Source organism: Castor canadensis, chromosome X (assembly GCF_047511655.1).
Source record: "Castor canadensis chromosome X, mCasCan1.hap1v2, whole genome shotgun sequence".
NCBI lineage: Eukaryota > Metazoa > Chordata > Mammalia > Rodentia > Castoridae > Castor > Castor canadensis.
The window spans coordinates 1229897-1246348 of record NC_133405.1 but is presented as its reverse complement, the minus strand read 5'-3'; the positions used below and the strand labels follow the sequence as shown (position 1 = coordinate 1246348).

Here is a 16452-nt window from a genome sequence, read left to right as displayed (position 1 = left end):
TTTTTAGATGTCTTACCTATCCTCACCCCTCCCTTGTGTGCTCTCGCTTTTATCATGTGCTCATAGAGACTTGCAATTTAGAATGAGAATTCTTTGGCCAGTTGGGAAAAAAGTATAGGAACAAAGAGACTATTCAAAGGTCTCTATATTATGAGGCTTTTAAGGCTTACTAGCCACTTCCAGAAAAGATCCTAACACACCCTCACTTCCCCAGGTGGCATTGGGGAAGCTGTCTGTGCAGCCGTCTCCATGGAGCCTGACATCTTGGTTCATCAGCTGGCAGTGGTGGGAGTGCCTCAGAGCGGGAAACACAGTGAACTGCTGGACATGTTTGGAATCAGTGCCAGACACATCATCATGGCCGTGAAATGCATTTTAATGAGCTAAATTAGCTATTGGCCTTGGTCTTAAAAGACTAGCCACTTTATCTTACATTTATGCTTCCAAAAACATTTAAATCTAAACTGTTATGATTATTTCTCTTAAAAGCAAAGCCAGCTAATCCCTATCTTCATTCCCAATCCATACATTTCAGTTAACTACTTTCCTTTTAAACCATGACTATGTATACAAATGTTAGGCTCTTTTTTGAATTATTAGAGTTTTTGATAAGACTACAGATGAGTGAAGAAAATGTGCATTGAATTGTAAACTTCAGTAGCCCGGGTTTCATAGCACTATAGCGTTGTGATCCATACTGCTGCTCCCATTTTGAGGTGCCATGTGTTGCCTTCCTACCAGCTTCCTGGATAATATGTGACTTCAGTTGCCCTGGAATGTCCTTCACTCTCCTCCACAGTTCAGAGGCTGTTGAGCAATAGCGATAAGATGATAGGATGTCTTATGCTGCTTGCAGTGACTGTTCTGTGGAGACATGAGGGCACAAGAAGTGTCCTGGTCTCTACACCGTTCAAGTCAGTGTTAATAAAGCATTTCAAAACCAGCTGTTCTGTTCATTTTGCGCCATCTATGAGATTCAGTTATCTTCTTTGATACAGACCTAAGGGAGGAGCTTCTATTTCAACCAGACAGAAAGACAGCCATGGCCCCCAACAGTAAACCTGGAAAAGGATAATGGACTGCAGACAAACTACTTACTAGGAAACAGTAAGTTTCCTTGAAAAGGCAAGCCCGAGCCAACTCCTTCCCACTGGCTGAAATACAATAAAGATACCAGCCAGATAAAGATGGGCCTAAGTTTCAAAAGCATACTGGATGTGTCTAGTATGTCACATGCCTTATTTTTATCACCCTCATTAAATAGAAATCAGCGGTTTTGGGAGTCATGACCAGTTTGCCTCAGGAATTGGGCTGCAATGTGTGGTAGACTAAACCTGGGACTTAGGAGTCCTACAGGCTTTCTCATTCCTGCTTTATTAGACTACTGAGCTGGTTTCCTGGCATGTAAAAGGAGTATGATAATTGCTGTACTTATTTCACAAGATTTCAAAATTATTTTCTGAAAGTAACAGTTGATAAAGGGTGATTTTAGAAAACAGGCAAAAAAATTTTGTCTACCTCACTTATCTCAGGGTAATCACTGTTTCTCATACTCCATACAAATCACTCAGAGTACACAGTTCAGTGGATTTTTAGTATACTCAGTTAATTTTAGAACATTTTTACTGCCTCCACAAGAAATCCTGTCCCCTTGTTACTCCCCATTTACCATCCCACTCACTAATAACCATTGATGTACTTTCTGTATATGGATTTGCCTATTTTAAATATTTTATAAGAATGGAATCGTACATTGGGCTGGTGGAGTGGCTCAAGTGGTAGAGCACTTCCCTTAGCAAGCATGAAGCCCTGAGTTCAAATTCCAGTACTGCAAAAAAAAATGGAATCATACAATATGTGACCTTTTGTGTCTGGCTTTCACTGAACATAAGTGCTTTTTAATTTCATGTAGCCTGTGTCAGAATTTTATTCCTTTTATGGCCACATAATATTTTGTTACGTGAATAGACCACATTTGTCCATCATGAAGTTGATGGACATTTGGGTTGTTTCCATTTTTGTCTTCTGTGAATAGTGCTGTTCAGAACCATTTACATACACAAGTTTGTGTGTAAATATGTATTTTCACTTCTCAGGTAGGTGTGTGGCTAGGAGTGGAATCCCTGGATCATACAGCAATTCTCTTTACCCTTTTGTGTGGGGGGGGGGCAGGGTTAATCACAATTTTGTATGAAACAACTGGAAGGTGCTGATCAATCTATAGAGCATTGTTTACTATAAAGTAATACATCAACATAGGCAAGCCACAATCTTGAGTGGCCATGCTTGTTTTGGGGTATAAAATGACAAATTTGGTAGCTCTGCAGCCCAAACAGCACATAAGCACACGCTGACAGCCTAAGTGGAGCAACAAATATCCTTGATAAAAGCACAATTCCAACTCGCAGGGAAGAAAACCCTCGACTCAGTCCACTAGAAGGTGCTGGGCAGAAAAGGACAAATAGGGTAAGGGGTAAGGGGCCAGTGATCTGGTGAAAGGAATGTGTTCCATTGCTAGTTTGTCCTAGCTGTAGCCTCTGAGTAGCCAAGGTGTTAAATTCAGGGGTCTGAATGTAACTTGTGAAGGTGCTGAATGTTCCTTACTTGTTCAGGAGCCTGGGAGTGAAGGCTTGTGAACACTGAAGGATACCTTGGACCCTTGTGTTTGAGATTAGCCTCTAAGTCCTCCTACTGTATACCTGCTACTCCAGTTCCCTCCCATGGAGCAGCTGCCCATCCATCAGTGCGGTGCCAGCTACCTGGCTTTAAGCTTATCTCTGTCACTTGTTGGAGGTGGGGCCCTAGGTAACCTTTTATTCCTGTTTCTTCATCTGTAAAAGGTGATAATGGTGCTGCTAATAATGGTAGTATCTATTTCAGGGATGTGGTCAGGAGTGTATAAATGCCACTGCAAAATCCTCATATACGCCCGCCCTGCCCACCTGGTGGGTTTCTATCTCCCAGCTGTTCCACCCCATGGGCTCCTCTCCTTCCCACTCTCACTGGCATTAGCTATATTGGGGTAGTTGGCTACTCTTACCTTCCCTGCCTCTCCGTTACTAGCCTCTTCCCCTAAACTCCTGGTAGCTCGCCTGCCCCTTCATTCCACCAAACTCATCCATCCCCTACTGGAGCGCACTCTAACCACCATTTGACTGCCTGGCACTGGTGCATCTTGCCAGCCTGTCCTGCCATGCCCCACACAGCCAAGGATTCATCGTTGGGTTTTGTCCTGTCACACAGCCCAAGCCTATCTACACACACCCCTCCTCCGCAGCCCTGAGGACTTAAAGATGGGCTGATGGGGCGGGGCAGCACCCCTGAAGCCTCACAACAGTCTTAGCCTCTGCTTCTAGCTTCAGGCTGAGCAAACGTCGAGGGTGGAGCAAGAATCAGACCAAAGGGACTCCAGAGCATCTGGAGTGGGAGGGATGGCACAAGTGTGCAACCCAGAGACAACTGAACTCATAAAGCTATAGGGCAGTGAGTTTCTTTTCCCATTCAGACCTCCAAAATAGTGGGATCTCAAATCTGACTTCTCTGAGCAAAACACCACCACAGACATTGCCCAAGGGTGGTCTTGCCATGGGAAGTCTTGGGAGTTTCCTTCCTCCTGGCTACTGCAGTATCTCCCAGCCTGAGTTTCTGGAGAGAAAATATGTGGTTTTTGGAATGCATAAGCCCAAAATGATAGCACATAATTATCTGGAAAAGCAATAGTTAAAATACTCAGAGCAAGAATCCTTATATAGAACTGGGTGTGTTGGCCCACGTCTGTAATCTCAGTACTCTCAACTGAGACAGGAGTACTGCCAGTTCCAGGCCAGCTTGCACCAAAACCAAAACCCTGCATTAAAGAAAAGAAGAAGAAAAAAAAAAAAAACGGGGTATGCACATAGTGGTATATGAACTGACAGAAGCTGTCCCTGTCTGAATGTGTACATGCCTCCCTGGAGGATGGTGATTATACTTCTAAGGACATCATTGGGAAGGAGTGGAAGGTCTCAGGAGTAACGAGTATCACATGCTAGGTACCCGCCCCAGTAAAATGAAAGACATTTTCAGGGAAGGAACACCAGTCCATCCCCCCACCCCCGAACCAGGACATCAGACCATTTCCATCAGCAAAGGAGGCTCAAAGAGGCTGGGGGCTTCTCGAATAACCTTTTCCACATTCCCCAACTGCAGGTTTCAGGACCCCACTTTTCGAAAACTACCCCTTACATTTCACAGGACAAAAGTCAAGGATGGAAATTCAACACATTGGCATTTTGTAACCCACATGTTCAACTTTGGGCTGGATTGTCAGAATTGTCAGCACTGTGGGTACAAAGAGGAAGAGGATTTTGAGGGCTGTTCTGGGAGTCCCCAGGGTCTCTGACTTGAGAGTTAAGGAAAACGAGCTCATGATTTCTCAGTCAAATGCACACAGAGGACTATCCCAGACTACCAGTAGTCCTCATGGCCACCATGACAATGACTTGAGCTCCCCAGACACTGGCTTCAGTTGGCACATCAACCCAGTCAAACAAAAGGGGGTAGTAGCTACATTCATTGTGAGCCCACGGCAGGCCATGGATGATTCATGCGCCACTTGCAAGGAAAAGAAAACCCTCAGCTCTGCAATCTAGCTCAAAGGCACAATCTTGCCCAAATGCTATGTTGGAGGTCTGTCTTCTGAGACCACTCAAAGGACAAGTCAGAGACAAAAATTTACCTACTACTACAAGACAGGGAATTTAACGTGAAGGGTGGTTTGCTCAGGGATTGGAGAGCCAAAAGTGCAAAGAAGAACACTGAAGTAACACACTTGACAAAGAAAGAAGCTACTGCTCCTAAAATGAGAGGTAAAGAAAGTTGGGGATCTCATGAGCCAATAAGTCAGCAGTGTTGATACACCAGGATTCAGGACTCTAATGAGAGGCTACAGCAATTTCTCAAGGAAGAAGAAGGCGGCAACATCAGGTAAGAGGGAGAGCAGGGTAGGAGGGCATTTCCTTGGCTTCACCTTCCACTTCACTAGTTCTCTCTTCATTAGCATCTGTTTATTGTTTCATTCCTCACTTGGGATTTTTATTTCAACAACTATGTTTTATTGTATTTACTTCTAAAAGTTCTACCTGCATCTTTTTCAATTCAGCCTGGACTTGGAAAATTCTTCTCTTTCCTTTTCCTTCCTGTAAATCTTCATTTTGTTGTATCTCACAAGGTATTGACCATTAGACGCATCAGAGTCGCTTTACATCACAAAACACAAATAATTTGTAAACGTCCATGACTGCTGCCACCTAGTGTCATGAAAATTCAAAACTTCATCCTGATGAAGCAAGAGAGGAAAAGGATTGTTCTTTTATCTTTCCCCTTTCTCATCTGATCACCAGGTTCCCCCTCTGATCCCTTCCCAGGCACACTGGCACACGGTAATCTCAGGGGAAGGCAGAGAGCATAACCCAGAGAGGGGGCAGGCCCTGGAGGCCAGCATCCTTGATTTACACTCTGCTTTTTCCATTTCTCAGCTTGTGATTCAGAACAGGCCACATAACTCATCCGTGCCATGCTGCCCTCATGTCTTCATCTGGAAAATAGGCGTGACATTGGCACCAACTTCCTGGAGCTGCTGAGGATGCAGCGGAAGGGTCCTGGTGTAGCGCTAGGAACAGCCCCACACATAGCAAACGTCCAGTGTTACCGATCACGTTATCAGGTCCTTTGACCATCGTGCCCCGGGAACATTGACAACTCTGGTCTTGCCCTTGGATCCACCTGCTCATTCTCAGAGAGGGTGCCTTGAATCATCAATGTGAGGCTGTTGGCCTATCTGTGACTTCATCCCTGGGAGTCATGTGTGCAAATCCCAGGGTAGACTGTGCCCTTCTGTCCTTTCTCTGTAAGAATTCAGCACTATGGCCGTGCCAGGGAGGCGACTTGCTCTCTCAGCCTGGATTCCCAAAGACTCACCTTCTCGCTGACCTGTGGGAAGGCAGTCCCTGCTCCCAAGTGCACTTCCTCAACTGCTGACTTAATGGAATCTGAGATGGACCCACACGTTATGGATCCATGGGCTGAGAGGCAAGTTTGTCCCCATCCTTCCTTTCCACCTTGCAGCTAGCCCTTCAACAGCACTTGCTGTAGGTGGGCATCTCAGTTCTACTCTGTCACATGCTGAAGCTTCAAGGGTTCTCTGCCTCTGAGACCATCAAGACCCAAGTGCCAGCCAGGCATGGTGGTGCATACCTGTATACCTGGCACTCCAGAGACTGAGGTAGGAAGATGTTGAGTTTGTGGCCGTGAGCCATGAAAAATAAACAAGTAAACAAAAAGCACCAAGACCCAAGTGCCTTCACAGCCCAGCCCAGCATTCTTTTCCTATGAGGCTCCAATCCCAGCTCCCAATTGCCCTTCCGTTTTCATGTGCCCTTGGCTTCCCCATGGGCATCTCTCACTTACCTGTGGTCCAGTATGCATGGAAATGATGCATCTCAACGTCTTATAACTGTTTTCTGTACATTCTCCCACACACAACTAGGGGCACTGCAGAGGACAGGTGCTGAGTGTCTAAGAGGCACCACCCCTCAAGCCTTGCCAAGTCAGCGCAGGCTCCTGTATTGAGACCCACAGCCTGACCTGACTGGGCTGGTGGTGCAATCTACCCGCCTGGGTCAACAGGAATTTGGAACAGGCAGTCCATAACATTCTCTCTTTCTCTCTTTTTCTTCCTCCCTCCCTCTCTCCTTTCTCTCTCTCTCTCTCTCTCTCTCTGTCCTTTCTCTCTCTCTCTCTCTCTCTCTCTCTCTCTCTCTCTCTCTCTCCCTCTCTCTCCTGGGATTCCATAGCTACTTTAGGCAGAGTGAGAACGCACAGTAGGCCAGGTTTCCTGTGCACACTGGACAAGGACTCCTGCCTTGGGAAAGAGAGAGCGTGTGCCCTATCTCCACGTGTTCTACCTGTACACCTGCTCAGAAGGCAGAGAGCCTTTGGCTAATGTGCATACAGGCCTTCAGGGATGCACGGGGGCCCTGTAGCCTACACGGAACCCAGGAATCTTGTACCCAGATAGCAAAGAGAGGGGAACCACCAGTTCTCCACCTGTTGGCTCTGCTCCCAGGGAGGCCTGGTTCCTCTTCATGCCTAGGAGCCACCCGTGAATCCTTCCAATAGATGCTCCTTTTACACAAGAAAGTTTAAGTGGGCTTCCTCACCACTACCTTCCTCATCTAACACCCCAAGATCCCATACCTGAACATGGCCGACAGCCCCACCCTGAGTCACAGACTGTGGAATATGCCACTTGATGATGTCTCATCATGACAAAGAACCTCCAAGAGGCCAAAGGCTGCAGCTCCTGGTGCCACATGTCCCCAGGCATGACACTGCAGGAATTGCTTGATGGCACCTCCAGTGTACCCAGCAGAGCTAAGTCCACTGCTCCCACCTGGACAATATCCAAGGTCTTCTGGAACAAAGAAATGCAGAGAAAAGGGCTCTTCCTGTGTCACTGCCGCAGTCAAAGAAGCGAGTGATGTGGGTGTCTCATGGCCCCTAGACAAACTGCTGGTGAGAAGAAAATCCCCAAGAATGACTGAAACCATCTGAAAGATCATGATGACAGACAGAGTAGGCAGGTCCACCAGGAATGAGATTATTCCACTGCAAGTACTCACTGGAAGGCCAAGGTGAGAGGCACATCACGAATGAGTGGGCATTTCCTGTCACTAAAGCTGCTGCAATCCTTGGGAAAGGCCACTCTGCGTTAACACAAACGAACATAAAAAAGGCAAGGGGTGTTGCTCAGCGGTACAGGGCTCGCCTCCTATGTGCAAGGCCCTGGGTTCCCTCCTCACCTGGGGATGAGGTGAGGTCAGCCCCCTGTGTGTCATAAATGGGCTGGAGCTGAGGCATATGGCTGTCCCATAGGAAAGAGAAAGATCCTGACTTAGCCAGTGTCATAAAAGCCAACTGCTGAAAACCACAGACCATGGAATCTCATCACTGCAGCCACAGGCAGAAGCCACTCATGGTTTTCCTACCAGATGACTCAGGATTCAGGCTGCTTCTTGGCCAGCCCCCTGGAAGCCGGGGCCTCCCCAAGGCCAGGGAAGAAAGAGCTGGGTGCGCCGGGACATGTTTGGAAAGTCCCAAGTGCCTGGTGAAACAGCCTGGTGCCGGGGTGAAGGATTACATGCCTGAAATCAGAGCACTCAGGAGGCAGAGGTGGGAGGATCGAAAGGCAGTGCCAGCAGGGGTTACATAGCAAGACCCCGTGACAAAAGCAAAACACCACCAATACCCCACAGAAGTTGAAAGAGCTAGAAGCATAATTACGACGCTGAAATAGTGGAAGAAAATACAGACTACTTTTTTAATGTGTGTGGGGGCACATTGATAAGATACACAACCCAGAAATCAGTAAAGCAACAGTATAATAAGCTTCTTCACACAGGAACAGGCAACTTCTCATCGCCAGCAACAGCAGAGTTGTTCAGAAGGGACCAAATGAGGGAAGATTAACAGGATGTACCAGGATGAATAGCCACAGTGTATGACACGCTTCCTCAGGGCATTGGCACTTCCCGGACCAAGAAGACCAGACAGGTGGTCTGTGTGGGAGGAGGGGATCACCCTCGGTGTGGAGCAGAGTAAGGCAAAACCCGAGGGAGATGCAACCTCACACGAAGCAGGTTAGCAAACCTTAGAAAGGTGGACAACAGCAAGCATGCTGTGCACACACCAGAATTCTTGGGTAGTGTCAGTACGGGAGCAAACCACCAGTTGCTACTGAAAACTAGGGGTGGCATAGCTCAAAATGAAGGGCATCATCGGGAAAAAGGAACCCTCATTCTCGGTTGGTGGGATGTCATATAGTACAACCACTATGGAAATCGGCATGGAGGTTCCTCAAAAATCTACCATTAGATTTACCTGCTCGACCCTAGCACACCAGTCTCGGGCATATACGTGAAGGAGCTTAAATCAATACACAAGAGAGATACCTGCATACCTACGTTTTTTGCAGCTCTCGTCCCACAGGCCAAACGGAGGAAAGAACAGATGAACAGATAAAGAAAATGTGGTATAAATCCACAAAGCCACAAAGAAAAATGAAACCATGTCATTTGCAGGAAAATGGATAGAACTGGAGGTCATCATGCTGAGTGACATCAGTCAAGCTCAAAAGGCCAAATATGGCATGTTCTCACCCAGTTTGTGGAACCTAGACCTCAAATGATGCTGGCGAGGACGATGAGACTACTAATAATAGTGAATAATTGTGAATGCATCTGGGGGACGGTCTGAGGGTCAGCATGAGGTGGCGGGGGAAGGAAAAACTACTGAGGGGTGAAGAGGACGGAAGGACGCTACGTACGTACAGAGGTAGAAGGCATAAAGAAACCCACCTCAGACTGTGCGAAAGAAGGGGGTAGGAGAGGGAGAGGGATGGAAATATAACGGGGGGTGAACTTGTTCAAGTGTGTGCATGTATGGGATTATGACAATGAAATTCCCCTGCAGCACTAATGTACACGAATTTAAAAACAACACGAAACTGTTAAACAAGTGAAGCACCTCGAAGCCCGTTGAGCCAGTAATTCCTCCTTTTGCTACTTCACCAAGAGAAATCCTCGCCTGTTGCCTCAGAGACAGGAACCATGTGGCAGTCATGGTGTGGTTATGGCACGGCAGCACCGAAGCACTCTGGGTCTGTGCCACACGGTGGGGATGATCAACGTGTCAGCCCTGGGTTATGGACCACTCTGCCACAGCAGGAAAGCCACGTTAAGTGTATGGCTTCAGGGCCACAAGGGAAGAACCACAAAAGTTGTCACGGGGATGAGGACACTGCACAGTGACATTTATGAGGGCACGAGGTGGGGAAACACGATCAAAAAGAAGAAACTGTCAACCTCCAAATTCAGAAGAACACGGCCTACCTAACCGGGACACACGCACCTGAAGACACAGGGAAGCAGCACAGGGCCTTGGGAAGAGCAGGGAACAGGAGCAGGAAAGCCAGGAAGGGGAGGAAACATGAAAAGCCCTGTTGACCCGTCTTCTCCCCATCGTTAGCGAGGCCGTGAGTAAACAATGCAGTGCACTGTGCCGAGACATGCTGTAAAAGGATAGCGCTTTTCAAGAAGCAATTCCTCAGTGTCCATGAAAATCCTAAACGCGTATGGGTGGTTTTCTTTTCATTTTTTGCAATGGGATCTCTCTGTGTAGCAGAGGTTGAGCTGGAACTCCGGATCCTGCTGATTGTTGCTTGGCACGACCGGTGTCGCCCACCGTGCCCAGCAATGCAAGTCTTTTGACCTGGCAGTTCCACACACAGCTAATTACCCTAGACAGACACAAGCTCAAGACTGATGGTTGCAGCGTTTATACTAACAGCAATAAGTAAATAACAAGAAAAGGACATCAACTGGGGACTTGTTTTTGTAAATTATAATATAGCTATCCTACCAAATACCATGAAGCCAGAGAAAGAGGAGCTAAGAACTGTGTGTCAACATGGAAGGACCGTGAAGCTATATTGCTGGGTGAAAAGAGAATCAGAACAAAAGTGAATTCATTCGCATGTGTGCTTTCAAGCTGTGAACGAGCGAAAAGGGAGAAATCAAAACCGCGTGAATGACTGTTGGTGATCGCAGGGAAAAACAAGAGGGGAGCAACATAGATACTCTTGCTCAGAGTATGCTGGTTTGTAACACTTTGCAGTGATTCGCTCTGAAAATATGCGGGGTGGCCATGCAAAATCCTCGCCACTCTGGAAGGCAGCTTGGCCATTTCCATTAAAACCACACATCCGCTTCACTGAAAGCAGCAACCACTGTCTTGGGCACTTGGGGAAGGAATGGAAACATTGCAGGAAGCGCAGAAGAATGCTTCACCCGCGGTTTCTGTGGAAGAACCTCAACGTGCAAACAAAACTCCCAGCACCCGGCCGAATGCACACAAGCACACCCTAGGAGGTGCACCGATAAAATCCTACACACGGAGCACAGGTCACTGGTCGCTGTGGATTGCCGCGGGGGAGGCTTAGTCTATGCAAAGCCAACAGTGGCGACTCTCGTGGCCAAGGAGGGCTGTCTCATGGTGACAGGGACATGCAAGCGATGGCAGGTTCACACCCGGCACCTGCACATTTGGAAATGCTCTATAGGGCAGTTATTGGTCGACTGGCTGTTTTTTATGGATTTAGGCCACACTGGGGTTTGAACGCAGGTCTTCTTCGCCCTCGCTTGGCCGGCGCTCTACCACTTGAGCCCCTCTGCCGGCTCGTTTTTCTGATGGGTTTTCGAGATAGGAGCGCGCAAACCACTTCCCTGGGGTGGCGTCGAGCCTGGATCCTCCTACTTCTCTGCCCCCTGAGTAGCTAGGATTGCAGGCGTGAGCCACCGGCGCCCCGCTGGGACTTTCCTTTGCGGGAGGCCGGGTGCTGGACATGGAACTCAGGGCCTCGGGCAGCCCGCCAAGTGCTTTACGCCCGACCTCATACACCCCAGGCCCTTCTTAGAGGGTCCCGGGGCAACTACGGGTCCCCATCACCGGGCTCTGCATGCTTCTGGCAGCTTCTGGCAAACATCCTGAATTCAACAGAGCAAGTCCACGAACAAAACACAACCTTCCGGTGACTGCTGCGCACAGGACACCGTCGCGGCAGGACGCCTTTCAGACTCCGGCCACAACAGAGACTCGCAAAGAACCCGCCCGCTGCCGCAGCAGGAGCGCGCACGCGACTGGGTGAATTCCAGTGGACAGAGGGAGCATCCGTCAAGCCTGAGGGGCGGGACTTCCACTTCGGCCGAGCTTCCTCATTGGCGGAGCTAGTCAGCCCCGCGAGCAGGAGGGCAGAAGGGAGCTTCCGGTGCGTGTGCTGAAGCGGAGACGGCGGAGGCGGAGGCCTCTTCGGCTCCACCCTCGGCGTCTCAGGCTTCTTGGCCTGACCCTGCTGGGGCTGGGCTGGCGACCCTGTGTCTGCATTCTCTCGGGGACCGGGGCCCCGGGAGACCTGTGGGCCGCGTTGGGTCCGCTCCTGCCCTCCCTCCCCGCCCCCCGGGCCCGTCGGAGGAGCAGTGGGGCCTTCTAGAAGGTCCTGGAAGTAGACAGTGAGCTCCGCGGGGAGATTTGGAGAAGGGGGAAGGAGGGTGGCAACCGCCCCTCCCCGCGCCGCCTTCAGCCCCAGTCCGGGCCTCCCCGCACTTTTGCCCCCCTTCCCGTGAGCGTTGCCCTCCCAGGACCCCAACGTGTGGCGGTTCTCGTCCCCGGCCGCAGTGTGCTGTGCGGAAAGGGCCTCTGAGGACGTTTCTGGGCCGGTTGGCGGCCAAGCACGGTCACCCCCTCCCCACATACGCAGGGTACGGCCTAGGGAGCAGTGGGCATAGCCGCCTGGCCCCCGAGTCCCGGGGGCGGGGGGCGGGGGGCGGGAGGGGCTGGCTTCCGTAGGGGCGTCTGTCCACGCTTCTGGAGGTGGAGACTGAGAAGGTAACAAAGTCTCTCATGTCACTTGACAGGTGTGCGCCGCCCGCAGGGGCGTCCTGTTCTGCTCCAGGGCGACGTGGGGTTGGCATCAGCTGGGGCCCTTCTGTTACGTGGGGGAGGTAGGTCAAGGTGAGCCCCACAAAGAGAGAGAGGGTGGCTCCTCTGGAAGTGCATGGGCCCAGGAGCCCTCCCTCCCTGTGGCTGAACACCTGCCCAGCTTGTGCCGACATGCTGAGACACACGGACGAGGAAGGATCCCAAGCCCCAGCCCGGAGAAGCTTCTGTGTTAGCACCTCCTTGCCCTCCAAACTGCCCTGCCAGGGAGGTCTCCCGGCGCCTGGGTGCTGCTACTGCCTGCGCCGTCCAGCCCAGGACACAGCCACCCAGCCCCTGGGAGACAGCTGTGCTCGGCCAGCCCTTGCCCTGGTTGGTCTTTGTGTTTTCAGGTCCAGGGGTGGCCTGTCGTCTAGCTGGAATGCTGGATCAGGGCACTCGCCATCTTATTGCTGTGGGAACAGGTCCTCTCCAGAAGAGTCGCCTGCCAGTGTGGAAGCTTCTTGCCTTTGTTTCCATGCCTCTCCTGTGCCTCTTCTGCTTGCGACCTGTGGGCTCCTGCTTCTTGATTTGTGCCTGCCTTCTCTATGGTAAGGACAGGAGCTCCTAGACACCTCTTGCTAGGAGTTTTTCCCCACGTTCAGTTGCCTCTTGCATTTGTGCTTTGGGAGTAGTTTGGAGTCAGGCAGAGGAGTTTAGTTTTTGTGATCCTGAGCAGGTCCACCTCGGGCATGTGTCCTTGCTATAAAACCAGAGTAGGTATGAGGCTCCATCTTTGGAGCCCAGGCTGGGCAAGGCCTGTGCATGTAAAGGCATAGAGTGGCTTTCCCATCTTCGAGGGGCTGCAAACCAGGGCTGGGGGTGTGGATCAAGTGAGGCCCTGAGTTCAGTCCCCACTCCCGTTAAACAAACAAACAAAAACTCCACAGAAAACACCTAAAAGGAGGGAAAATATGCCCTGGTGAGGCTATGTGGTCCCCCGGACCCCAAACCTGCCTTGCTACTGCAGTCCTGGGAATGGGGTGAAGGGGGAGAGACAGAGGAGACCCTTTCTTGTCTGAGCAGTTGGTTCAGCATCCCATATCCCGTATCTCCACCCAGACTGGAAGGCAGAACCCTTACTCCCTGAGCACCCTCGTTCAGGAACTCATGCACAAGGTAGGGGTGAACTCTCTGGATAGTCCGGTCCCCCCCACCCTACTGTTTCCACCACAGATGGGTCTGTAAAGGGCAGAGGCCCGGTAACGGAGGGGCGTGTGCCTCGTTGTCACGGTGCAGGCATCCAAGCCCCATTTCTCCAGTGTCTGGGTCAGGAGCCCAGGTCCTGGGCTCTGGTTTCTGGCAGGTGGGAGGAGCACGGGAGGAGCTGCGCTCTGGGCTGAAAGGGGTTTTTGGTATCTTGTTTCCCTAGAGACGTGTACTACATCTTTCCTGGTGGGGACTCTAAGGCGACTTCCTGAAGACGGAGGTGACTTCCCAGTGACGCTGTTGGTGGCTCTGAATGTGTCATGCGGGTTCTGTGGGTCTTGAGTGTTTTTCCTGTTGGCTGTCTCCCCTGGGCAACACGTGGGCACTGGTGACAGCCCCCTGGCACTTTCCCAAACTGCCTTGCATATGTCGGACCTGAGCGGGCAGATTGCTGGGCCTTTCTTGCAGGATATGTGCATTCCCTTGATCAGGGTGTCAGGCTGCGGATGCTGGGGCTGTTCAAGACATGCTCGGGCTTCATGCACAGCCCCATACTCATGGGCCATCTGTCCACTGACTGTCCTCTGTCCTTCTTGCCTGTGATGGAGCCAGGCTGCCTCTCTCATCCCCTACTGCTGTGGTTGGGGCCCAGCAAGGAACAAGGCTTCCTGTGCTTGGGTTGGTCTCAGGGAGCCAGGATGGGGCTGAGGCTGCTGTTCCTACAACTGCCCGGTGCCCTCGCCCGGGGATTTCCTCTAGTGGCCTGCCTTGCAGGTGGACACACACGAAAGCAGCCAGACCCTATCCTGACCCACACACCACCCTGACTTAGCAGCTGTCCCTCCTCACCCCACTGGCTCCATCAAGGTTTTCGAAGCAGCTGTGTCTCGGAGCACCATGGCCAGTGTCCCAGACCTGTGGGTTGCCAGTAGCTGCCCCCACTGTGGCCCCGCCACCAGGTATGTCCCTAGGGTTTTCTGAGGCCAGCGTGGTTGCCCTTGGCACTTGCATCCAGGATCCCTCCAGCTGTCCCTGGATATGGGGCCTCTGCCCCTCCCCTAAGTCAATTTCCTGTCCCCAGGGATACCTAGGTCTGCAGGTGACTAGACCCTGATCACAGTTGGGGAATGGTCCTGTAACTGCCTCTTCTAGTCTAGTACCCTGTTTTTCGTGCCTCCCATTGACCCCTGGTCTTTATCAGCTCGGTGTGGGTGTTCCTGTGGTCTGAGGAGGTTGTCCCAGACTCTGAGGACCCTGCCCTGGACACTTTGTCAGGAAAGGACCCACGCTGCCTCTTTGTTGGTGGACCAGAAGGGGTTTAGTGAGGCACTTGCCCACACCACCCTGTTTCTCAGAGCCCTGGTCGGTCCTGTGTCTCTTCTGAGATACACTGCTTTGGGTTGGTGCCCTCTTTCTTGTGCCCACCCTTCACCACACTTGACCTTCAGTCAGGCATTGCTGCTATCCTCCCAGTGCCCCCCGTCCTCAGTCTGACCCTTACCACCTGTCCATGCTCCAGACATCCAACCCTTGCATTGATTTGATGTCTGTAGACCCCTCCCACACCCTCCAAGATGTCTCGGGGCCTTTCTGCCTGCCCTTCCTGTGAGGTCCTGGTAGGGCTGTTCCCACAGTCACCTACTTGCTGTCTTTCTTGGCCTGCAGGTGGGAAAGACCTTCTTTGCTCTTTTCCTAGTTTTTCCCTTTCCCCTGAGCCTGCCTCTGAAACCCTCAAGGGACTCCTGGCCTTGTTCATGTTGCTGTGGAAGTGCTGTGATCCCTCACTGTAGGGAGGTCAGAAGCTCCACTTGGAAAAGCATTGACCCCTTTTCCCACGAGCGTCCCCTCTCAGCTTCCTCTGGGGACAGGACAGTAGGGAGGAAGAGGGAGAGTCAGGTGCAGATGTGTGTCTGGATAGGACAGAGACTGGCTGTGGCAGTCAGCTGGGCCTTCCACCTGCCTTGCCCTGCCTTACACTCAGTCTAGCCTGAACCTGCTGATTCAGGGCCTGCTCCCAATTTGAGGCCACCAGCCCATGGCCTCCTCCTTGGTATTGGTAGGCGAGATGCAGCTAGCACCTCCCTTCTGTTCCTTGCACCTGTTGGGCCTCTACCATGGGCGTTCTTGGCCTAGTGGGTGGGTCAAAAACCCCACACGTGGACTTGGGTGAGGCAGCTAAGCCCGTATGTCCTGCCTGCCTACTCCTAGGTCCTTATGGATCCTCTCAAATTTCCTCAGTGTACCTGAGTCACCGTCAGGAATGGTGAGCATATGTGTGGGTCCCATCTTCCCACCCTCTACTGGGGGGCCTTGACCAGTATGTGGGTTCCCAATCTGTTTCCCTCCTGTTTCTCTGCCCAAGTGCCCTGCAGTTCACCTCTTGGCCTGGCCTGTAGTCTCTTGCCAGGATGTCTGTCCCCAGGGAACTGTATCCCTGGCCCTGAATTTGGCATCTTCTGGCCTTCCTGCAGCCCCAAGCATGTGATGTGGAGGGACGGGTACAGGGACTCCTGGTTAGTGCTACTCAGCATCGTTTGGCTGGCACTCCAAGGGGGCCAAGCTAGGCCTGGGTATGGGAGAGGATGTGATGCAGAGTTGTCTCCTTTAGGTGGGGCTGATGCCAAGAAGGAATAGGAGTCTCTGGGTGACATTAGCAGGCGAGGATGCCTTCAGGGTGCAGGGTCCTGGGTATTCTGGGAGTAGAGGGGAGAAAGCTGTGCCTCAGGAGTTTCC

At 51.3% G+C, this 16452-nt stretch overlaps 1 protein-coding gene across 1 annotated transcript in view; it reads left to right on the top strand.

The window, feature by feature from the left end:
* Positions 1–913, top strand: part of Tktl1 (transketolase like 1) — a 32379-nt gene extending 31466 nt beyond the window's left edge. Inside the window, exon 13 of the mRNA XM_074062505.1 lies at positions 215–913. Within this exon, the coding sequence (XP_073918606.1) occupies positions 215–387 (173 nt within the window). The 3' untranslated portion in view covers positions 388–913. The remainder of the gene's footprint in view (positions 1–214) is intronic.
* The last annotated feature ends 15539 nt before the right edge of the window (positions 914–16452 follow it).